General features: G+C 43.8%; 1 protein-coding gene across 2 annotated transcripts in view; it reads right to left on the bottom strand.

Annotated features, from left to right (window-relative positions):
- Nucleotides 1-25905, bottom strand: part of SMC6 (structural maintenance of chromosomes 6) — a 203192-nt gene extending 177287 nt beyond the window's left edge. For both annotated transcript variants that reach the window (XR_013622661.1, XM_078773238.1), the window contains exons 1-6: nucleotides 25839-25905; nucleotides 15037-15186; nucleotides 14794-14911; nucleotides 11075-11180; nucleotides 9407-9543; nucleotides 5973-6034 (exon numbers count right to left, since the gene is read on the bottom strand). Coding sequence is in view for 1 of the 2 variants with exons in the window: in XM_078773238.1 (XP_078629364.1) it covers nucleotides 5973-6034; nucleotides 9407-9543; nucleotides 11075-11180; nucleotides 14794-14911; nucleotides 15037-15159 (546 nt within the window). In the remaining variant the exon portion in view is untranslated. The remainder of the gene's footprint in view (nucleotides 1-5972; nucleotides 6035-9406; nucleotides 9544-11074; nucleotides 11181-14793; nucleotides 14912-15036; nucleotides 15187-25838) is intronic.
- Nucleotides 25906-26136: the final 231 nt, after the last annotated feature.

Genomic DNA, 26136 nt, shown 5'->3' with positions numbered 1-26136 from the left:
CCTCGTGGGGCATGAACCAGGAAGTTCAAATCCAAACTGGAATAACACTCATCAACACCACGACGTCGACCAATATGCTTCCAGCCACATTATCACATTATTCTACATACTTGTGCCAAGCTTGATTTAAATCCCTTCAGCTGTTCTCAAGTATTACATTTTTATACGATATGACCTTGAATTATTGAACCCATAATCAAATCAGTTAATCTTTGCATCATTATACATACTGTTACGGATTCGTAACTTCCGTTATTGTGGTTTTCACCCACTAGTCTGGTCTGTGAGGGGAAAAATTGTGCAGATTTGTCTACAAGCATGACATTTGGCACACTTGTAGTTTTTGACATGCTGAATTCAAATCTGCCGGGAGCCAAAGCCAATTCTCAATGGGAGCGCCATATTTGACACTTCAAAATGGCCGCCACTCAAAAACTGACTTTTCCGTTACTAGCCAACCAAAAGTCACATAATTACAATTAAAAGCACTTTTCTAGGGTTTTGGACCTCACTGATTCTAAATCTGATGTCTGTTTGACAGTAGCCTTGACAGGAAATTTTACATATTTTTATTTTTTATGTTTGACAATTTTTTTAAATTTTAATTTTTTAATTTAAATTTTATTTTATTTATTTTATTTCAGGTGCCTGTCGTTCTGCTGTGGGAATAGAAGAATAGAATAGAAGAATAGAGAATAGAAGTCCTAGCTGTACTGGTGGTGGATGGCAAGGATGGATGCCATCAACTGGGAGCTTTGCTGTGTCTGCCAAGAAGAAAAGGATGAACGGTTGCAGACGCCAACGGAAGAGGGCCTTGCTTCAATTGAGAAAGATCTGAATGGTTTTAAAGCCATTGGTGTCATGCCTTCTTGTTTGAAAGTGTCATGGGCTCAGCTTGATGAGGGCCAGGGCATTGCTAAGACGCTTCAGACACACAATGCCAAATATCACAAAGTTTGCAGAACCTACTGCAGTAACTCTCGCCTGAGAAGGTTCACTGAAAAAGAGGATTCTAGTGACCAAAACTCACCTAAGAAACTACGGTCCAGTTTTGCAGTGTCTTCTGCTCCTCAGAAGTCTCCTTGTTGCATAATATGTGAGGGACAGGACCAAAAGAATCTACGTAAAGTTGAAAGATTTAATGTAGACACAAACTTAAAGACCTGGGCTCAGAGCACCAACAATTTCAATCTTCTGGGCAATCTGATTGCCCATGCAGCTGATGCCCATGCTGGTGACACTTACTATCATGTACAGTGTTACTTGCACCTGAGAGACTCAGCTCGTGCTGAGGATCGCAGATCATCTGCAGGTCCTCCTGCCCCTCACTTCAATTCAGTTGCCATTGCGCAAATTGTTGCTTTAGTCAAGGACTCTGACTCGGTCTTCAAACTGTCTGCTTTGCGACAGTTATATAGAACACTTGTGGAGCAACAGGGAATTCCCTGTTCTGATATCAGGGAACCACATGCCACACGGTTCAAGGAGTATCTTCTGAAGCTGCTTCCTGAGTCGACAGAGTTCTCCCAGGGCAAGGAAGTCTATATCTCTAGCAACCAGAACGTTGGAGATCTAATAGCTGAAGCCCATAAGTCCCAGATAGGTCAGGATGATGCTTTGTTGTTGATGCGAGCAGCAGTAATAATTAGGAAATGCTGTCTCCAGAGGCAAGAACCATTTACTGGTTCTTTTGCCTCTGATTCCCTGACATCTCCCATCCCTGGACAGCTGAGAAGCTTCCTCAACATCCTGCTCCAGGGCCCCTCAATCTTGCGTGAACAGAGCAATGAGGAGTTGCAGGCGCAGGTACAAGGCAGGGCAAGAGTTGCAAGCGCCATTGCCCAGCAGATTATTTATAATACCTGCAGTGGTTCACATCATGCCACAAAGTCCAGCAACATCCGTCACAACAAAGAACACGAGACCCCTTTCCCTTTGTACCAGGGCCTCAAGATGCTGTCTGGGACACCTACCCAGAGGACAACCTCAAAACCCTGACACACCATCGTCGTGGCTTAGGCCCATGTACCAGGATTGGGGATGGCCAGACCCGTATTCCAAAGAAGGACTGGAACACTGGGTTCCTCAAGAATACTGACAACAAGAGGGAACTGTTCCCCTTCCTGAGTACACAGCTTGTAAAGCAGGATCTGGGTGGGAGACTTCTCCTCAGCACCAACAAGGAGAGTGTTCTCTCCAACAAACAACATGACGTGTCTGGTCTTCAGCCATGTAACCACACTGAGGCTGATACCAGGATACTGCTCCATCTTGCCCATGCAGCACAGCAGCGCCACCAGGTTGCCTTGGTGCGCACAGTCGACAGTGATGTGGTCATCCTGGCCATTCACTTCTTTTCATCACTTGGGCTGTCCCAGTTGTGGGTCTGTCTCGGCAGTGGGAAGAAGATGCGTGACATTCCTATCCACACTCTCTCTGCCCAGCTAGGACCATCAACGTGCCTGGCACTGCCACTATTCCACGCGGTCACAGGCTGTGACACTGTGTCACACTTCCTGGGATGTGGTAAGAAGTCAGCCTGGTCAGCCTGGCAGAGCACACCAGGACTGACGGACACCCTTGTTGCCCTCACCAGTGAACCCCAAGAGCTCAGCCCACAGTCCCAGCACATGCGCACTCTAGAGCGCTTTGTTGTAGTCATGTACAGCAAGGGCTGTGGTCTGGAAAGAGTCAATGAGGCTAGGCTTCGACTCTTCACAAGTGGGAAGAAGACACTAGAGGCCTTACCACCAACACAAGCTGCTCTATATCAACACATCCACAGAGCAATGCTGCAGGCCAGCTTCTTCTGGAGTCAGGCAACGTCTGTTTACCAGGACATCCCTGACTTCCATGACTGGGGGACGGGGGTGGCACAAGGACAGCAGTGGTGGGTGGTTGCCCTTCTGGACAACCCTTGAGGACAGCAGCAAGGCCTGTTCCATCCTTTTGCAGTGTGGCTGTGCGAAGTCATGCACAGGGAACTGCAAGTGCTGCAGAGCTGGCGTTCGTTGCACAATTTTGTGCAAATGCGAAGGTGGATGTGTGAACAATGAGAATTCATGAATCAGTGTGACACCAGTCACAGCACGTGATATGATTGATACATTTATTGATTGATTGATTTACTATTAATATATGGAAATTAATTAATTAATATTAACATAGTGCTTAATGGTTATTAGCCTGATTTTGTTGATCAATAAAGGATACCTTGATCTCTTGGTTTTACTTGTTTTACTTCCTGATTTATGACTTTAAGTGTCAAAGTTATGCAAAATTTATTATAATATTCACCAGCGGCCATATTGGATTTTCCAATTTGGCAATCCCTGTCAAGGTTACTGTCAAGCAGACATCAGATTTAGAATCAGTGAGGTCCAAAACCCTAGAAAAGTGCTTTTAATTGTAATTATGTGACTTTTGGTTGGCTAGTAACGGAAAAGTCAGTTTTTGAGTGGCGGCCATTTTGAAGTGTCAAATATGGCGCTCCCATTGAGAATTGGCTTTGGCTCCCGGCAGATTTTAATTCAGCAGGTCACAAACTACAAGTGTGCCAAGTTTCATGCTTGTAGACAAATTTGCACAATCCCCCCTTAAAATCCCCCTAACAGACCAGACTACCACTGGACATGTTTATGATATTATGTATTATTATTAGTTTCACAAGGTTTATTATTCACGAACGGTTATCAAAAGTTAAAAAGGATAACTGTAAGTGAAACAGGAAACCGAAGGAGAAGACAATGAGGTGAAGAGGGAGAGGCAGCGCGAACCAAGTCGGAGAGGACGCGTGACGTCAGCGCTCCGGTAACGAGCAAGGTTTACCGACAGCCGCGAGGGGATTTTGAGTTCCTGGAAGGGACATCCGGTGATAAGAATATTTGCTGGAGTGGAGAAATCTGCATAGACAGATTTGGGGCGCTGAGATTCCGACGAATCCTCGCCTTGTTGCATCGGCTCAAGCCAGAGCCGTCGGCCATCTTGAACCCCGTGTGTCGGACACCTGTGAAGGTTTGCTTCGTGTCATCTTCACCCCAACATCCTACCGTCTGCCGGGGATGGGTGTGCGCGACCGCTTCGTCTCCAATTACGTTGCGGTTTGCTGAGGGAGCGGTGAAGGTGCGCCTCTGGAGGGCGCCGTTGTACAGTTTGGCGGGAAGAGCACCCTTGCCCACTGTACACGCTTCGGAGATCAACTGGAGAGCGAGATTCGGGCTGCGACCGGATTTCGTTCCATCGACCGCTGGAGCGAATCCCATTCGCCTTGGGAAAAGTCATAGAGACATTGAGGAGTGTCCGTTCATTTGCTGGCAGAGCAGTGAGTCACTTGACTTTATGTAAGATATATATAGAGTGCACTCTTAATGGCCATCTGTTATCCCGTTATTCCTGTGTGTGATTTCTAATACAATTTTGTTCATTTATAATCATTGGTGTGGTTTCACTATTGATTTTCAACACAGGGTAACATATTTTTCTGCCGGGGTTCCTCTCGGGGTTCGGAGGTTACAGAGACCAGGAGATTGTAGAGGACTCCGTAACAATACTTTCACCAAGTTTGACTTATATCCCTTCAGCTCTTCTCAAGTATCACATTTTTACCTGACATGACCTCAGACCTTTGACGCTGAAATCTAATCAGTTCATCTTTGCATCATAATATAGACAAGGAGCTAGGCACGATATAATTAGACATTCGGGAACAAAGTTCTCCAATATTACAGCCACTGCCAGTTTCTTTAACAAGATTCTTGAGACCCTTAGTCTGATTTATTTTCATTCTTAAGTAGTTGATTCTTGTTACATGTATGGTCCTCTTTTGTTTCTGACAACTTGTGTTTGTACTCATTATTCTAATTAAAGGTATAATTGTTGCTAATTAATGTCATTCTTATGCTAAGTGGTCTGATCTATATTCATTCTAAATTCCTGTTTCCAATCCTTGTTGGATGGGAGAAACCTGAAAATACGAGTTTGATGCCTGGACTCAAAAAATCTAAATAAATGTGTAATACGATGCCATGGGCACAAGTCTGATCTGACAAAAGAAAAGAATGAGCGTTTCAACCTTTGAACTGATGGTAAAATGGAACCCCATCATTGAGAACTTTGTTCCCGATTGTCTAATCAAATCAGGCCTTGCTCCCTGTCTTATATATATACTTATACCAAGTTTGGTCAAACTCCCATCACTGGTTCCCTTGTGCAGTAACAGAATTGTTACCTAATGGGACCTCTGACCTTTGACCTCTTGACCCCATAATCAAATCCATTTATCTTTACATTATTATACATACTTGTACCATGTTTGACTTTTTTCCCCATCAGCCGTTCTTAATTTATCGCGGGAATAAAAACCTATTACAGACACTGACCTTTGACCTCTTGATGCCAAAATCTAATCAGTTTATCTTGGCATCACAATATAGACCTGTACCAAGTTTGGTTAAAAAAAAACAACCAATCACCGGTTCACAAATTAGCGAGGCAACATAATTTCTTTTTACTTAACATGACCTTTGACCTCTTGACCCCAACATCTAATCAGTCATATTTGCATCATAATATATACTTGTACTAAGTTTGGTCAAAATCCCATCACTGGTTTACAAGTTAGCTCGGTAACAATTATTTATTTCCGGACCTCTGACCTTTGGCAGCAAAATTGAATCAGTTCATCTTTACATCATTCTACATACTTGTACGAAGTTTGACTTTTATCCCTTCAGCTGTTCTGAAATTATCGTGGGAATGAAAACCTATCACGCAAGGACGGACAACCCAAAAATATAATGCCTCCGGCTTTTTTGTCGGCAGAGGCATAAAAATGTTTCAATATGTGTCCGTAATTGCATAATTTTTCTGTACAACCATTTTTTGTGGAGATTGCGTGATGGACACGGACAAAGTGGATTATCTCCCTCCTCCCCCAATTTTTTTCAAAAAGCGTAGGGATAAAAATCACTCACCTGTATGTTAAAGTGGTCAAGTATGCTATTCAAATCTTGCCTCTTGATGGAAATGATTTTACCTGAAGATAAGGAAAATGTAAGTACGAGGCCTTGTCAAAGCTCAAAATCAGACCACATTGGACATCATGCTGGAAAAATAATAAAACTACAACTGACCACACAGGAAGAGTTATTGTACAAACAAACCTTACTTATGCGAATACAAATTCAGCTGCCGAGAAACGATTCTTTGTTTAGCATTCCATGGTGAGGAAGAACTTCCTCCTTAGGGATGCCCCGCTGAGTGCGGCGAGAAAATGGTGCCGTTGTTGTGGCATCACTGGAACGCAAAGTACACCAGGAAGTGACGCTACTTGCCCCAAACTCAATAGTGGGGTGCCCGGACACTCAATCATTTCAAATTGATGCAAAAGTTTCGTTTTCAGTACCAATTTGAAGGTAAGGGCCTATAGAACAATTTTGGTTCGAGTGTCAAGCACTCATGTAATTTTTATTTTTTAACCGTGTCAACGAGTGGGGATGGTCTATCTTTGGCCAAACTCAAACCAAAGAAAACCCTTCATTATGTTGGTCACTTTCTCTTTCCAGCTTTCAGATATCATGGATGGCTGAGAAGCTGAAATGGGAGTTTTCAGTGCAGTGCAGAAAAATTTAAGAATAACCTCTCTGTCCCTTCATGAACCCAACATTTTTATGCATCAAGATGGCAGTTATTTAATATCGTTTTTTCTTTCTGCCTTTCCAGGTCGTTTCTGAGATGGCTGGGACAAGGAGATGGCAGTTTTGCATTCTGTGCCAAAAACAAACTGAGGAAGGGCTTGTTTGTCCTCTTGCGAATCCAGCCGCCAGTCGTAGAGAGGGAGCCTACACAGAAATCACCAGCCTTGTAAGTCAGTTCAGACCAATTGGTGCTGTTCCCCACCCAGATGTAAAACTTCCAGATGAAGAATCCATGCAGAAGAATCATGCATCCTGGCACAAATCATGGCGTCAGCTTTACAGGGCATCAGTACTTGACCATGCAAAAAAACGTCGCGATGAAGGATTGCCTCCTGCAAGAAAAAGATCCCGACGAACAAGTGCAGCTGTTAATCGTAATATGTGTCTCTTCTGTGGTGACGAAACAAATGCAGCAGACCATTCTTCCAGAAGCTTAAACTCACCAAACAGATACATGACAAGGCAGTCGCATTGGCGGAAGACCGTATCATGCCACTCCTTGCAGAAGGCGATCTGGTTGCCATTGAAGCTAAGTATCATCAGAATTGTTACACAGGGTTCACCCGCCGTTGCAACGCGATTTGTCAACAAGACACAGCTGGCAAAAACCTTGAGGCCACAACAGAAAATGAATTGCTCCAATTCATAAAGGAAGAAGTCGCTGGAGGTCGTATAATTTTTGCATTGCAAGATCTGACAGATATGATGACGGAGAGATTAGAACAACATGGAATCCAGAGACCGTGAACCGGAACGCCTAAAGGAAACAGTCCTCGAACACTTCCCGAATTTGACAGAGGAGAAAGGTATCCGAGACCGAGTTTTCATCGTTTGTTCGAAGAAGGCTGGAAAGATCATATCAGATGCAACTCAAACACCAGATGAGGAAGCACGTACATTACTAATGGCAGCATCGATTCTCCGTAAAGCTGTTTTGGATCATGACACTGCATTCAGGTTTGATGGTTCATTTGCCAATGGTTGCGAAGAATCATCTGTTCCACAACGTATGAAGTATTTCTTCCGTCAACTCCACGCAGGACCCAAATCATCGCCAGAACAAGAGAATTCCAGGAAGATCCTCTCTGTGAGTCAGGTGGCCATGCTAAATATGACTTCTCTTTCTGCGAACTTGAATTGTGAGCCTCCACTTGCAGTGTTCCTGGCCCTCAAATTGCATTCCCAAACAAGAAGCAAGAATTTGAAAGAACTACTACACAAGTATGCTCTAAGTGTGTCATATAAGAAAGTCCTCACCATTTAAGTTAGCTTTGCACAGGCTATTGCAGATCAAACAAGGAACAATGCTGATATAGTCTGTCCCACAAATTTGCGTCAGCACATTTTCACAGCTGCAGCCCTGGATAACTTGGATCACAATCCCACATCACGCACTGCAAGCTCATCCTTCCATGGAACTGGGATTTCATTTTTTCAGCTTCCTTCATCACAGAAGCCTGGGTTGGACCAAGAATGTCTACGAATCAACTCACAGAAAACCGGAGCAGGCAGCAGTGGACCCATCCTACCTTCTTCGTATACATTTGTACCACCTGTGGGCCGAAATATTGTCACCTAACCTCCAGTAAACGATGTGCAGCCAGTGGCAAGGAGTTCATTCGATGAGGAGAAACAGCATGAACAGGCATGGATGACTGCAGTACATGACACCCTATATGTGGCTTCTGATACAGAAAAAGGCACTCCAGCGATGTGGTCTTCATTCCATGCTGCTCGATCAGATGATGTTGGACAACCGGAAAAAGGCATTGAAACCCTCCTGCCACGTTCCCATGAGAAAGCAGCCAATCGAGAAATGATTCGACATGGAATGGAACTGGTGAAACTGAGCACCTCAACCCACACCAAATCCCTGTGTTGGTAGTGGACCAACCACTCTATGACCTCGCAAGAAAAAATGCAAAACCAAGAACAGGCACCCGACAACGCGTATCTGGTACTTCCAAAATCCCAGTGCAGTATTGTTTAATGCGTGCGTGGTCATTCGGCATAACGTATTTTCTTTGCTAACTTCCCCTGTCCTTTCCCTCTATTTCCCCCCCCCCCCCCTCTTTCTGTCTCTCTCTCCTCCACCCTTCTATCTCTGCCCCACACCTCTGTCTTTCTCCTTCCCCCCTACTCTCCACCTTCCTCTCCATTCACTCTACCTCCTCCCCAACCCTCCATCTTTTCCCTATCTCCCCTTCCCTCCACCTCCTCCCAATCCCTCCCCTCCTACCCTTGCCCTCCCCTTTACCTGCCCACCCCACCCTCCCTTCCCTTTTCATCCTCCCCTCTCCCCACCTTCCTCCTCAATATCCCCATCACAAAGCGAATCCGCATTGCCTGGCAATGCCAGGTACTTTAGCTCGTTGTTAAAATAAATAAAATAAATAAATAAATAAATAAAACCAGAACATTCCCAGTGTGCAACTCCAACTTTCTCTTTGATGCCAATTTAATGGCGGACAAAAGGGTAGAGGAATAAGGGGGTATTCATCAAGTAGGTTATTGAGCACAAGCAATCTCCAAAAACTGCATTCAGTAACCAAGTGTGTAAAACGCAATTAAATAAATAGAAGTGAGAAAATCATTTAAAAAATTATAATAAAAAAAGAAAACAAAAGTTTTTATCACTTCACAAATCAAAACAGATGCAGAACCATTTTGTTTGTTTCAAAAACAGAAATGATATCACAGACGTGGCTCACCAGCATCATTCTTCAGTTTGTACTGGCGATGACCTTCCCGAGTGATGTGGTTTTCGACTACTATTAACCTCCCATAGATCTCTGGCTGGTAAGCATCAGGCCCACGATTGCACAGGGTAATAAAGATTTCTGCAAAGCTGAGAAACATCACATTTGCCTTGTATTATCAGGTTACTGTTTATGTCAAATAAAATGGGCTTGTAAAAGTATTGACTGTACGAACATGTCCAAATGCCAATTGTTCTATGCTGTAGTGCCAGCATATTGATCGCCACAAATGCTAGAACAGTTGGTGAAACAAAAACACAAATAGCAATTTCACACCACACATGCTTACACTGACATGTAAACTTACTGGCTTGCCCCACGGTTCTTTACCCCTCCGCTCCTTTGACATCGGTTTCGCTACTCTGGGGCTTGCTTAACCTGTGGCGAGCTTCCCCAGGGAATTCTGGTGCAATACCAGACTCTACATTTGTGATTACCATTCCGTCAATAGACTTTGACCCACAATGCTTTGCTTTACAGTGGCCGCATCCCCTGGGGAAGCCAGTTTCCGAAGCTGTTTGCCGTGTTTTTCTTGATTTATAAGATTTTGCGATGAATGAGTATATGGTCCAGCCAGGGTAAGCGACGCTGTCGACCACTTCAATTAAAGATCAAGATCAAGCGCGCTGTTTGAGGTTTGCAAAGAAATTAAACTGAAATCACAACTCCCGTTGCGCTGCACAATGGAAAAATGCTCAACGAATCCACACGTTACGGCTAGGAAAAAGACGTATCAGTAAACAACACTTTTGACCTTTGACCACGCACTGTTACCTAAACTATGACTAGAATGTTTATTCCGCAATTAAATAAACCCCCGCTCGTTTCACACTACATAATACCTCGGGGTACAGTGTTACCCCCGACAAGCAATTCAGAGAGAGAGAGGACACACAGGTTAATGTATCTCTGAAGGATGATGCACACACACATCGATCCAACACTTTCATTCGTATAAAGTTTATATGTGCAGTCTGTAATATAACCCAGACTAAACAGTAAAAAGGTGAGCATTACCTCTGAGCTATATTACCAGACACACACCTCCCCCCCACCCCTCTCACCATCCGTCCCCTGCCAATCGTGAATACAAAGTAAAAAGTACAAATACACGAACCAACTTGTGTTCAACGGAGGCTTTAAGTACAAGGAGAACTAGAGGATGGGATCAGAGATCGCTTATGGCTCCCGGTATCACCAACTCATAATATTAGCCAATTGGTAGCACTTTCAATTCTGCCTCAAACATGAAAAAGGATTATTTTCTAATGAAACAGCATTCATAAGTGAAAATTAACTCTTTTTCGCTCTCTCTTTCTTTCTTTGCTAGAAGTCGCAATCGAATGGCAAACGTCGTGTAATGTATCTGCCACAGATTTAAAATGTGGGTGATAGAAAAATGAACATTTATGTTCAAACAAAAATGTACAAATATGACTTGGCAGTCTAGGGGTATGATTCTCACTTCGGTTGCAAAAGGTCCCGTGTTCGAATCCTGGCCAAACTCAATGAAAAGCTTTAGGCTTCTTCTTCAAAAGGCAGGACACCACGGACACCAAGACTAAATGCTTAATGGAATCATAAATACATTAAACAAAACGAGTATCAATGAGTTTTCACCTTTGGCCATGCTTGATGAAGCTTTTGATGCAAGTTCCTCTGTTTGTAATGTTTGCTTTACCTCCGAGAGCAATCATAATGGCTGTAAAGATGGCACTTTTTCCACCTGCAATTGCACCAAGCAAATGGGAAAAGAAAGTAGAAAATAAAATTTGACGTGAACGCAATGGATATGCCTCCACTCATTTTAGATGTCAATCAACTGTTACATTTCACCTTAATTCTGTGCAAAAATGAAAAAAAATTCTTAAATGTCCGTGACAAAGGTACGTTGTTCAATAACGGAACGATCTTTTCGTATACTATTCAAACAGAATGAGAATTGCATTGCATTACATGTCCCATACTGGTGGTGTTAGCCTGGTGTTAGCTTGGCGGTTAGGGTGCCGGCTTGGGATCCCAGTTTCTTGAGTTGGAATCCCGATCGATCGTTGAATTAATGTCAGATGGGTTGACTCAGCCTGTCATCCTTCCAAGGTCAGCAAATTGAGTACCAGCTTGCTGGGATGAACGTGCCCCAGTTTAGAATAGGTACACTGTATCCATGTGTGTCATAAGAGGCAACTAAAGGGTTGGCGTCAGGAAGGGCATCCGGCCGTAAAAACATTGCCTCAAAAAGGGAATCATGATCGTCATGCAAGGCTAACCCCCGCTCTAGCTGGGAAAATTGCCTGAAAAAGGGAATGCTTTTCCCATACTGGTGCCAATGAATGGTTTTTAAAGGGGAACGGACATGAGTATAGACATCAAATGCTTAAGATTAATTAATTGTAGCAACAAAAAAGATTAAGTTTGGCGCAAAAATTGTTGCTCTAGCATGCGTGAATCGAGAGATATCCGAGTTTTAAAATGCCAATAGCAGACGATTTCTCACGCCGGCCAGCATCTGGTGATGACTATCATCATCATCGTGACGTCATCGGAGGAAGCTGATGTGACTGCGCAATAGTAAACAATGCCAGACACCGACTCCGATAGTTGCGTAAGTCTGGATATCAGCGATATTTCTGACCAATCTGATGCGGAAAATGAAGAGAAAGTTAATAATCTTGGGGAATCACACTCTATTCTCCCATACAGATTCGAACCATACCGTCCAGCGAGTGAAGAAGAGAAATCGTCGGACACAGACACACTGGCGATCGATTTTGATCTCTGGCGCCTCCAAAATACTGAATGGTATTCATTTTTATGTCTCTTTTTTAATTGAAAAAGTTTTTTTCTGGTCAATGGAATACATAACTAATATTTAATTAATGTTCAGTGCCGTGAGGCAAGAAATGGATAGAAACACAGAAACGAAATACGACTTTATTGACTTAGTGCAGCACTGCAGGTGTATCAGTTGTAATTGTATCATTATAGCACTCTCGATAATGCAAGCAATCTCTGTGTGTCTGTCTGTGTGTATGTCTGTGACCGCTGTTTCTCGACAACCACTGGTCCGATCTAGGTGAAACTTGCCAGGTATATTGCTGGGGACCTGAGGATGTGCCTTTTCAAGGTTTGCTATTAATCGGACAAGTGGTTACCAAGTTATGGCCATTTATTTAGCAAACACATACGTTTTGTACATGAACGAAGGAACAGCGAAGGACGAGAGCGAAGGAATGGCGAAGGACGAGTGCGAAGACCGAAGGAACGATGCAAGTTTTAATTTTTATTTGCACGTACGGTCAAGCGACAGCGAAGGAACCGCGTGTGTTTGTTGTTTCTGTCTCGCGGTTTGAAAATTGAATACTTGGCCATTAAAACTAATTTGCGATTAATCGTAACTGCGATATGCGAACTTCCGGACAGTGAGGCCTTATTTTTGGTACGTACGTCAACGTACGTATGTCCACGTACTTACCTCCCCGCACGTACGGGCACTCACTAGCAGCAGCCACACAACGACTGGGCATGATCCCAACTGATCGTAACGAAAACAAAGCGATGTTCTGATCGTCACGAAGCCAACAAGGCTTTAAGAACGAAAAACTGGGTTACTTCGCAAACGTCATTTCCGGTTTGCGGTTTTGACAAAACTGATTTTGCTTGTTCGGCGATATTATGACAAATTCTAATAAAACCGCGAAGATATTTGTGAAATGAACTCAATAGAAGTGTTTAACATATGTTTATGTTTCGAAATCTGCAAAGTTGTTTTGGTCGTGTCCGTTCTCCTTTAAGTTTCAGCTTATTTTAGAATTGATGAAATGCCCTGAAACTCAAACTTGTTCGATAACTTATGATAAAGCCATGCAGCAAGTTTCAGTTTAATATGTTAAACTGTAAGGGGAAAGAGCAAAGAAAACTGACCCACGTATAATATGTGATATTTTCTAAGTCCAAAAAAGGCATAACTCCATGAAAAACGGGCGGAATGCCCCAAAACTTAAATTTGTTATGCAACTTATTATAAAGCCATGTACCAACTTTCAGTTCAATATGTTAAAGGGTATTTCTAGGAAACCACAGGTGGGACAGACAGACAGAGAGCAAACCTATAGTCTCCTCTAAGGAGGGCACGAAGAAATAGTACAAATATAGAACAATTAGCACCAATAAGAAAGTCTGCCCCCTCCCCTGACTCATGGTTAATGCTCTCATTCCATCCACAAATTTCCCCTGCTGAATTTGAGTCACTCAGGGTCTGTATTTGTTAAAGCAAAATTAGCTAACAGCAGAGCAGTTAACTTAATGTCCCCTCTGGCCTTATCAAAGCAGAACCAAGACACCAGCTTGCACTTGGACTCCCCTGCTGTGGTAATCAAACTAGAGAAGCGAAGGCAGCTCAAAAAAATATGCACAATTTGTGATTCTCAAGTTCATAGTAGGGAAGGGAATGCTGATTGAAACTCCCATCCCCCAAACGAATAAGCATTGGCAAAGGAAAGGCAACGTGAGAAAAAGAAAGCAATAACGTGGGGAAAACAGATCAGACCAAATCGGAGCGAGCAAATCCTTTCCAAATTAGATCCTTGTATCAACAACAACAACAACATGCATTTTAAAAGGCCATTTTCCCTGCTAGAGCGGGGGTTAGCCTTGCGGTCCCCATGACAATCTTCTCCATTTTGCCCTATTTTCTGCATCTCTCCTTGTTAACCCCCTTGCCCGCATTTCTTCTTCCACCATCTTTAGCCAAGTCTTTCTCGGTCTTCCCCGTCTTCTACTTCCTTCTACATTCATTTCCATCACTCTTCTCAACCAGTCACTTTCATCCTTCCTCAACACATGACCAAACCATCTCAACCTGTTCCTCTTCACAGCATCAATCACAGGCTCTATTCCCATCATCTTTCGCAATTCATCATTTGTCTTCCTCTCTCTCAACGATACTCCGCACATCCGTCGAACCATTCGCATTTCCACCCTTTCCAACCTTCGTTGCTGCTCTACACGTTCATTACCCATGTCTTGCTCCCATAAATCATAACACTTCTCACACATGCAGCATACACCTTTCCCTTCAGCTTCAACGACACTCCCCTCATCATCAGCACGCCACTCAATTCCCGAAACTTCTTCCATGCACATCTCACTCGAGCAGCCGTTGCCTTCTCCATTCTCCTTCACCTTCTCCTTGTATCAAGGCAGCAAAACAACCCACTAAGTGAGTGATACTTCAGCATATTTTCCAGCAATAAGAGGTGAGCCAGCCATGCATTGCACATGCTGCCCACGTTTCAGAGACAATCATGGACTCAGAAAGGTGTATGTCCAGGAACACTCACTTCCATTGTTTCCAACAAGAAAGTTGACATGCAAGTTAAAGTTGAACGGCCCCAGGCTCGCATGACACATGAAGTTCCGAAGGTAAATCGATTTGATGACCCCAGAGTTGTACAGTTCCTAAAAAAAACAGGTTAGAAAACAATTATTCTTTCTCCTGAGTGAATCCCAATGTTGAAGTATAGAGGGCAAAGGGGGGTGGAGGGGAACCTCCTCGATATCTACTTAGTGATATTTATACCAACCATTGAGGAACATTCATTTTCAGCAGCGTCAGCAACATCACCATCAGCATCAGAATCAGCGTCAGATCGAATTCTCTTGGATGAAGGTGACACTCCGGAACGGCAGCTCCGTTTGGATAACATTTCTGCCGCAGTTCTCCACCAAACTACCTGGAGGTGTAAAAACATATATTTAGCCACCAACATGATACAAATCAATGACTCTCTCAACGACATGACAATCATCAATGAATGATGATTGACTGACATCAATCAATCAATGAATTAATCAATGATCATGAATGACTGACATCATCAATGCCGATCAACAACATCAATGACTATCAACAACATCAATGACGATCAACAACATCAATGACGATCAACAACATCAATGACTATCAACAACATCAATGACGATCAACAACATCAATGACGATCAACAACATCAATGACGATCAACAACATCAATGACGATCAACAACATCAATGACGATCAACAACATCAATGACGATCAACAACATCAATGACGATCAACAACATCAATGATCTCTCAAACTCTCTGGAAAATCTTCTCTATCTCTTTACTGATGACTCCACTCTCTGCTGCTCCATACCTCATCCCTCAGATCGGCAGTCTGCAGCGTCCTCACTCTCTAGTCAGGTTCACTATGTTAACAAATATAATTTCGTTCAAAATTTAGGGAGATTAGCAAACCTGTACATTTTTGGAATCATCAGAGCATGGAGAATCCGAAAATCAATGTTGGCATTTGCACAGACACCAGCATGGCCGCCATTTTGGATTTTTAAAATGGCCGCCATAAAATACATATTTTGCACTTATCTCGGCTTCTAGTCAACCTAGAAACTTAATTAAATATGCTAATCCTATGTTTTCTGGGTCAAATAATCCAATAAAGGCCTCAAAATAGTGCTCAGGATTATAGAAAAGCAATAAACAAAGGTAATTGAAAACCATTGTCTTTATATTTGTGATATAACTGTATTACATAATACATGATATTGCAAGTCCTTTGAAGTTATAGGTATGGGTTTATAAAGCAAGAAAGCAGCATTGTTAGTATCAGATTGAACTATAAGTCCTATACACAGGATCTACTCGGTCTATACCGTTCAGGAATATGCTTTTACAGATCTTCATCATTGTCCTGAGTTTCATCTCAAAAGTCCTAAAAGTGAAGCAAGTGTTAGGATTAGAAGTCTAATGATCCCACCAATGGTTTTCTTGACCCAGAAAACATAGGATGGGTATATTGAAATAAGTTTCTAGGTTGACTAGAAGCCGAGATAGCGCAAATTATGTATTTTATGGTGGCCATTTTGAAAATCCAAAATGGCGGCCATGCAGGTGTCTACGCAAATGCCAACATTAATTTTTGGATTCCTCATGCTCTGAATATTCCAAAAATGTATAGTTTTGGTAATCTCCAAAAAATTTGAACAAAAAAACAGTGAACCTGACTAGTCTGCAGACCTGGACAAAATCAAAGACTGGTCAAACAAGTGGAACATGTCTTTCAATCCTGACAAATCTCACACTCTCACTATGTCTCTCCGAAAAGACCATCTGGAAAACCCTCCCATCTATTTTCTCAACAATCCTCTCCAAGAAGTTCTGTCACTCAAGCTTTTGGGTCTCACGATCTGCCATGATCTTTCCTGGGAAAACCACATTTCAAATCTGGCCTCCAAAGCCAGTCGCCGACTGGGCATCCTCCGTCGTCAAATCCCTTCCTTGGCAAACCTGAGCTCCTCACCACATACAAGGCTTTCATCCGCAGCTCAATGGAGTACTGCTCTCCCCTCTGGGCTGGTGCTCCTGCCTCACACCTCGCTCGGCTTCACGCTGTTGAAACCAAAGCTTTCAGAATCATTGGAATCTCCCGCGATGAAGCTAACTCCAAGGGCCTCTCACTTACTCGCCGCAGGCAGGTTGGTGGTCTTTCTGTCTGCTACCGACTCCTCTCTGGCCTAGCCCCCCCCCCCCCCCAGCTCTGTCTGTGCTCTGTCCCCCAAATACTCCTGCAGGTCGCACAAGATCGGTCAGCAACCCTCTTCTGGTGAAACTGCCAAAATCATGACTCTGCTCACCCTCACTCTTTCATTCCTCTTTTCTCCCGCCTCTGGAACAAACTCCCTCACTCTCTTCAATCCCACGCCTCCCTCCAGGTCTTTAAAACAGCTGTTCACCACCATCTCTTATCTTCCCCCATCCAAAACCTTGATCTTTTCTACCCCTGTTAATTCACCCCAGATCTACTTTTCTGAAATACCGACTTCTTTCCTGGAAGTCCGAGCTGTGTCCATGTGTTTTATACCTCTCCCCTCTGGGCTGGTGCTCCTGCCTCACACCTCGCTCGGCTTCACGCTGGTTGGTGGTCTTTCTGTTCCCATGTCTCATCCCCCCCAAGCCCTATCCCTCCCACAGATCTCCCGATGTCCCTGCTCTCAAATGTTGTACTTGTGTACTTCCCCTCTCTCTCCAAATATTGTCTCCAGCTCCAGCCCCATTCCCATGTGTCCTCCCCCCCAAGCCCTATCCCTCCCACAGATCTCCCGATGTCCCTGCTCTCAAATGTTGTACTTGTGTACTTCCCCCTCTCTCCCAATATTGTCTCCAGCTCCCTTTATTATGTCTTACGTGTCTGTTTGTTTTTTTGTCATTAATGTTAGCTCTCACACGAGCCTCGATCATGTACACAGAAAACAAAAAAAACATGAAGGGGCGAAATATTAAATTATCGTATATTTGCAAAAGGGGATAAAAACACAACCGTCTTTTACAATCGACGTTTTCAACAAAGTTAAATAAATAACTAGAGCTTCTAGGGAAGCAGAACTCAACTGAACAACTTTAAAGTAGGTCGGGTCTCACATGCCAAGTTTGATGAAAATTCGTCAATATATGTGGACGCTAGATTGTTAACGTCGTTTCAGAGCTGAAAAAATATGCCGGCCTATGGCGGCCATTTTGTGACAGATCTGGTTGACATGCGATAGCAACCTACCTTGTGTGGTAAGAGTCTCACACACCAAGTTTGATCAAAATCCATAAATATTTGTGGACGTTAAAGTCTTAACGTCATTTCGGAGCTGAAAACAATAGGGCAGCCATTTTGTGACGGATCGGGTTGGAATGCAATAGCAACCTACCTTGTGTGGTAAGGGTTAAACATTCTAAGTTTGATCAAAATCTATTAATACTAGGGCATGCCCGTACTATATATATATAATAATAATAATAATGCATTTATTTTATATAGCGCTTTTCAGGAAGCCCAAAGACGCTTTGACAGAGTGCAAAACATAACGCATAGCAAAACATAAAGACAATTGCAAAAAAAAGAAGAATCAATAGGGAAATATTCAAAGCACAAAGGAGGGAGAAGGAGAGGAGATAGTCAGGGGTTAGATGCTGTGGGTTAAATGTTGAATGCAGTGTTGAACAGGTGGGTCTTGAGTGATGTTTTGAATGTGGTGAGTGAGGAGGAGTCTCTGATGGTGTGAGGTAGCGAGTTCCAGAGGGTGGGAGCAGCGATGGAGAAGGCCCTGTCCCCCCAGGATCTAAATTTGGTCCGGATGGGGGGGGTCAGGAGGTTGGTACCAGCAGAGCGGAGGTTGCGGGTGGGAGTGTGTCTGGAGAGGAGGTCAGCCAGGTAGGATGGGGCCAGGTTATGGAGGGCTTTGTAGGTCAAGAGGAGGATTTTGTACTGGATTCTCTGGGAGATGGGGAGCCAGTGAAGCTTGTAAAGGACGGGGGTGATGTGGTCACGGGTCCGGGAATGGGTGAGTAGACGGGCAGCGGAGTTCTGAATGTATTGGAGTTTATTGGTGATTGTTGAGGGTGAACCATAAAGGAGGCTATTGCAGTAGTCCAGACGGGAAGTGATGAAGGCGTGGATGAGGGTTTCTGCAGCCACAGAGGAGAGGGATGGACGGAGACGGGCGATGTTTTTCAGGTGGAAGAAGGCTGTCTTTGTGATCTGTTTAGTGTATTTGTCGAAGGAGAGGGTTTGGTCAAAGATGATGCCAAGATTCCGGATGTGAGGGGAGGTGGACACTGGGAAACCGTCGATGTTGAGGGCAAAGTTATGGGTGGACTTGGTGAGCGTTTTTGGGCCAATGATGATTATTTCAGATTTATCACAGTTAAGTTTGAGGAAGTTGATTTGAAGCCAGGATTTTATTTCAGTGATGCAGTTTGTCAGGATAGAGTGGGTGGCGGTGGAGATGGACTTGGTGGAGATGAAAAGCTGGATGTCATCGGCGAAGCAGTGGAATTGGAGACCATGACGGCGGATTAAGTGACCGAGGGGGGACAGGTAAAGGATAAAGAGGAGGGGGCCAAGAACTGAACCTTGGGGGACACCTTGGGGGAGGGGAGCAGTGGGGGATTTGCAGTTATTGATGGAGATGAACTGACGTCTGTCAGAGAGGTATGATTTAATCCAAGAGAGGGCAGTGCCGGTAATGTTAAAGGTGGTTTCAAGTCGGGTGAGGAGGATGGTGTGATCGATGGTGTCAAAGGCAGCGCTGAGGTCGAGGAGGATGAGAATGTTGAGGTTGCCAGCATCAGAGGAGAGGAGAAGGTCGTTGGTGATTTTGAGGAGAGCAGTTTCAGTACTGTGGTTGGACCGGAATCCGGATTGGAATGTTTCATACAGGTTATTGGCAGAGAGGTGATGCTTGAGTTGAGTGGCTACAGCGCGTTCCAAAACCTTTGACAGAAAGGGTAGGTTGGAGATGGGTCTGAAGTTATTTAGGGTGTCAGGGTTTAGTCCAGGTTTTTTCAGAATGGGGGTAACAGCAGCAATTTTGAGGGATGGTGGGACGATGCCTGTAGACAGGGAGGAGTTTATTGTTGCAATGATAAGTGGAGAAAGAGCAGGAAGGGAGGCCTTGACAAAGCTGGAGGGGATGGGGTCAAGAGTGCAGGTGGCAGTTTTCATTCCGATGAGGAGTTCAGAGAGGTCAGTAGGGGAGACTGGGGAGAATTGAGACAGGGGATGGCAGGATAAGGGGGGGCAGGTGGTTTGAGGGGGAGCGGGTGCGGCGGTGGTCAAGCTGTTGTAGATGTTTTCAATTTTGCGTTGGAAGAATGAAAGGAAGGAGATGCAGTTGTCTATTGTGAATGACTGGGTGGTGGTGTTCAGGGGGCTGAGGAGTTTGTTTATTGTAGAGAAGAGTGCTTTTGGGTTTCCGGAGCCAGAGTGGATAATTTGAGAGTAGTAGGCGGAGCGGGCGCGGGAGAGGGCATCTTTATAGTGTTGTATGTGGTCCTTGTAGGCCTGGGAGTGAACTGTGAGACCTGTTTTATTGCGGAGTCTTTCAAGTTGGCGAGCACGAGTTTTCATTAGGCGGAGCTCAGGGGTAAACCAGGGAGCAGAATGGGTGAAAGAAACTGTTTTGGTTTTTATAGGCGCAATTTGGTCAAGGCAGGAAGAGAGAGTGTGGTTGTAGTAGTCAGTGAGGTCAGAAGGGGTGTGGAGGTCAACGAAGGGAGAAGTGGACATTTTTTCAGAGAGGGTCGATGAGAATGAGGCAGGTGAAAAAGCGTTTAGCTTACGGAAGTTGATAGTGCGATAATGCCTTGGTGCTGGGGTGGGGATGTTGATGGTCAGAGTGATGGCTAGGTGGTCAGAGAGAGTGAGGTCGGAGCCAGAGAGATGGTGCAAAATTAGTCCAGTAGAGCAGACAAGGTCCAAAATGTGACCACGGTTATGGGTAGGAAAGTTGACATGTTGAGTGAGGTTAAAGCAGGTGAGTAAATCAGTGAAGTCAGTGGTTAGCGTGGAGTCAGTGGAGTCCATGTGGATATTGAAATCACCAAGGAGGAGGATTGAGGGGGAGAGGGAACATAGCTGGGTCAGAAAGTAGGAGAAGTCAGACAGGAATGATGGGTGTGGTTTGGGAGGGCGGTAGACAACAGCCATGACTGACTGTGTGTGACCAGAGAGTTTAAAAGCCAGGTGTTCAAATGATGGAGCAGATGAGATGGAGATGAGGTTGGTCTTGATGTCTTGTCGGTGAATAACGGCAATTCCACCACCTCGGCCCTCCGAGCGTGGTTTATTGATGTAAGAATATCCATTGGGTGTGGTGAGGTTGAGCGTGTAGTAGTCCAGTGGTTGTTGCCAGGTCTCAGTGAGACAGAGAAAGTCCAGTTTATTTTCCAGGATGTAGTCGTTCAGGATGAGGCATTTGTTGTTGAGGGACCGGGTATTGAACAGGGTGAGCTTGATGTTGTTTTGTACGGCGGGTATGAATCCAGGTGATTTGGCCAGGGTTCGCAGACAGGAGGTGCGATTTTGTGCGTTGTTGTGACCAGGTGTGTTGGGACGATGAGTGGGAGTGCGCTGAGCCGACCAGAGGATGGGGATGGAGTGACCTGATTGTAAATAAACAAACTTACGACCGGAGCCACGGTGAATGTACCTGGGTCGACGCAGGAGTCCATTCGATCTGATTGCAGAGATGCATGATGGGGTGGAGCGGGTTTTAAGCAGGAGAAGCCTTGCGGCAGAGTACCGCAGAGCCATGCCAGCAGGAGCGAAGGCAAAGCGAGCACGCGGCCAAGGGTGAGGAGGCGAAACAATCGACACAACCAACGGGAGTGGGCCCGAGGAAACAGCGATGGAGCCGAGCAGGTGAAGCCCGGAGCAGCAGAGCAGAGCCGGGACCGCGCAGAGGAAGACTCAATGGCCATAAATCCGCCACGACCACCAGGAAAGCAAGACACGGACAATGGTCCAGTCAGAGAAGCGGCGAGCAAACGACGCCAGCGTCCTCTCACGACCGGACCGGAAAACGGAAGTGATATATATCTAAAATTATATCCCCCCCCTCTATTTACATGAAATGGTTTGGTCCAAAGCGAACGGCTTGCGAGTACGGTGACAATCCCCCCCCCCCCCCCTCTATTTACATGAAATGGTTTGGTCCAAAGCGAACGGCTTGCGAGTACGGTGACAATCCCCCCCCTCTATTTACATGAAATGGTTTGGTCCAAAGCGAACGGCTTGCGGAGTTTGGTAAAGAAATCGCCATAGCTCGGTAACTACTTGTCCGATTAATATGAAACCTTGAAAAGGCACATCCTCAGGTCCCCAGCAATATACCTGGCAAGTTTCAAGTATATCGGACCCGTGGTTGTCGAGAAACAGCGGTCACAGACAAACACACAGACATACACACATACACACACACACACACACACACACACACACAGAGATTACTGGAATTATATAGACTAGGGCATTGCCCGTACTATATCTATATCTAAAATTATATCCCCCCCCTCTATTTACATGAAATGGTTTGGTCCAAAGCGAACGGCTTGCGAGTACGGTGACAATCCCCCCCCTCTATTTACATGCAATGGTTTGGTCCAAAGCGAACGGCTTCCGGAGTTTGGTAAAGAAATCGCCATCGCGTGCACAAACGCGCAGGAAAGCGAATGAATCGCAAATTCGGTTTTATTAGTTTTAAAACATAGTTTAACGCCAACATAGTTTGCAAACGTGAAATAAATGAATACGCTCTCAAATGTGCCATCCGAGGCAGAGTGTGTCCGCCACGTTCGGCACACGCGATAGTTCGCTGCTCTCTGATTGGTTGAATCGTTTTTTGGACATAGCTCGGTAAGTAATTGTCCGATTAATATGAAACCTTGAAAAGGCACATCCTCGGGTCCCCAGCAATATACCTGGCAAGTTAAAAGTATATCGGACCGGTAGTTGTCGAGAAACAGCGGTCACAGACAAACAAACAAACGTACAAACGTACAGAAGTACAGAGATTACTGGAATTATAGATAGATAGATTTGTGGACGCTAGGGTGTTACTGTTAACGTCGTTTTCATGACCAAAAACAAAATGGTCGCCTAAGTCCGCCATTTTTCAACGGATCGGGCTGAAATGTAATACCACCCTGGTCCTTGGGGTAAGGATGCTGCATGTTAAGTTTGATCAGAATCGGTTGATATTTGTGGACGCTGAAGTGTTAACGTCGAAAAGTTAACGGACGACGACGACAGTATGTGATGAACTCAACTGGACGGTAGTCCAGTTGAGTTTTAAAAAAGCTCATAAATGATAAAAGAAAAGCGATACGTATTAAAATATTGTATTTTAAGGTAAGACTCCAGGTAGTCAGAGAGCCTACTACACTCTATTTCAACCCATAGCATACAAAAGGTTTGACCCCCTAGAGTTGTTGGGGGTATCAAGCTGAGTAAAAAAAAGTATGTAAGATTGACCCCCCCTGCTGGAACTAGTCACCAGACCCCCCTAAAATGACCCCAATAATGGGTTATTTCAACCCATCTCATACATGGACCAAATTTGGTTACAATATAGTGTCATGTCAGGACATTACAAAAATGTCAAATCTAACAACTTACCCTGCTGGAAAGGTGATGTTAGACCCCCTGCAAAGTGCCCCCCCCTAAAAACGGGTTATTTCAACCCATCTCATACATGGACCAAATTTGGTTACAATATAGTGTCATGTCAGGACATTACACAAACATCAAATCTAACAACTTACCCTGCTGGGTAGGTGATGTTAGACCCCCCGCAATCTCCTATTGCATATACGAACCAAATTTGGTCACGATGTACAAATATAACAAATCTAACGTTACCCTTCTGGAAAAGGTGGGTGATGTTAGACCCTTCCTCAAAACAATCTACACACAAAATACATGATACTTCAAATATATAAACTCACCATCAGTCAATGAGGATTACTATTTATTATCACAAGACTCAAACATAAACGAAACATGACTTCCTGTCAGCAACAGAGCTCTTATTTTAGGGAAGACATCATGATTTATCGTTGTTTTAAAATTCATTTAAAACAATAAATGATACAGGAATAGGTCATTGGTGTGGTCATCAGCATCATCATCAGCGTGGTTTATTAAGTTTATTAAGGCTACACAGAGAGAAATGTTTACACAGCTTGTGTACAATTTTACACATTTCTGATGTTAAAATAGAACTCCAAAACTGTTATGTAAACATTTACATAGGACCTGATATGTAAAATTTTACTAATTAATTATGTTAAGTTTTACATATTTCATATGTAAAAAAAAATTACATATCTCTTATGTAAACTTTTTGCACAGTAATTATGTAAAAATAGAACTCCAAAACTATAATAAATAATATATTGTTTACTGAACTAATTATGTAATTCGCGATTCCCGGTGCACACGAAGCGGTGAGATGCTGTCATAAATATCTGCCAATGTTACCGTAGTGCAGTTCAATCTGAGGATCCTGACTTAACGACTGTGTGACATGAATCCTACTTGATTTTTGCTTTAATTATCATCGTGTCGGCCTAGGAGCCGACAAGGGCCTAGCAAGGAGGGCCTAGCAAGGTCATTTGCATACTTTTACTAAACTAGGGGCATTAAATGATGATGTATGTCAATGTACAGACATGTCTTAAGCTGTTAAGTTGTTACATTTGATAATTTGTAATATCCTGATGACATGATTGTGACCGAAGTTGGTTCATGTAAACGATGGCTTGAAACAGGGGTACTTTGGGGCCGGGGGGGGGGGGGTCTAACATCACCTACCCAGCAGGGTAAGTTGTTAGATTTGATGTTTTTGCAATGTCCTGACATGACACTATATTGTGACCAAATTTGGTCCATGTATGAGATGGGTTGAAATAACCCGTTTTTAGGGGGGGGCACTTTGCGGGGGGTCTAACATCACCTTTCCAGCAGGGTAAGTTGTTAGATTTGATGTTTTTGTAATGTCCTAACATGACACTATATTGTGACCAAATTTGGTCCATGTATGAGATGGGTTGAAATAATCCATTTTGGGGGGTACTTTGCGGGGGGTCTAACATCACCTTTCCAGCAGGGTAAGTTGTTAGATTTGACATTTTTGTAATGTCCTGACATGACACTATATTGTAACCAAATTTGGTCCATGTATGAGATGGGTTGAAATAACCCATTATTGGGGTCATTTTAGGGGGGTCTGGTGACTAGTTCCAGCAGGGGGGGTCAATCTTACATACTTTTTTTTACTCAGCTTGATACCCCCAACAACTCTAGGGGGTCAAACCTTTTGTATGCTATGGGTTGAAATAGAGTGTAGTAGGCTCTCTGACTAAGGCTATCTACACATGGTGAGCACCAAAAGTACGGAAATCTTACTCATTAGTGTCAGGTTAAGAGTAGAGGAGGAATAAGAAATGTTAAGAAGAAGAAGAAGAAGGAGGGGTTAAAGAGATGCGACATTCCTGCAGAAAGGATGCAGTGCTTGTAGTGGATGAAGAAAAACCTCTGATTTATGTGCCTATTGTCACACCTCGTTTATCTCATTCTAAAATCCACTTGTTAAACTCCTCTCTATTGCGATATTTTAGAAGAAAACCGCCAAATAAGAATCAGGAAAATATTACAGGTAACCACCGGTTTGCCTCCACACAATGCCAATGGCAATGACAATAGCAAGTCCATTAGCTTTCTCATTTTCTCCAATCCTTCAGAAACGTGCTTTTATTAAATGCGTGGTGAGCATGCGGTCATGAAATCACTAATCCATCATTTGAATTTATGATTATCTTTATTCCTGAGGAGAATCGACCTCTCCACATTCAATTCGACATTAAAGTAAAACTAAGAAGCGGGTCTAGCCACAAAAAGTGTTAAACGTACAATCTCTTACGATGTACGAAGCGCACAAACAACTTACACATTCGGTTCGTAATGTGCAAATGCGAAATTGACGCTTAAGAATAAAAAACCGAACAGCTCACCTCAACTTCAAAAATGGCGCCCAACGATTCACATTTCACATACAATTTCAATTACATTTACAACCAGGAAATACAAAGCAAGCGAAAACGCCGTTCGCCGTTTCTTTTCCTGACGGTTGGTTCGTGTTAATACTATTACTGGGAATTTCTCCAAATATTAGGTTAAGGCACAGTTTTTTAATAAACGTTTGAGATTTTAAATCTGACCGAGTAACCAGTGTACCGCAAAATCAATACACCGCCTCATAACCCTAATCTGGTTCGTGTTCATACTATGACTGGAATTTCTCCAAATATT

The sequence above is a fragment of the Myxine glutinosa genome, chromosome 2 (assembly GCF_964187855.1).
Source record: "Myxine glutinosa chromosome 2, kmMyxGlut1.1, whole genome shotgun sequence".
Taxonomy (NCBI): domain Eukaryota; kingdom Metazoa; phylum Chordata; class Myxini; order Myxiniformes; family Myxinidae; genus Myxine; species Myxine glutinosa.
The sequence above is the reverse complement of the archived record's forward strand: the minus strand, read 5'-3'. Positions and strand labels throughout refer to the sequence as shown.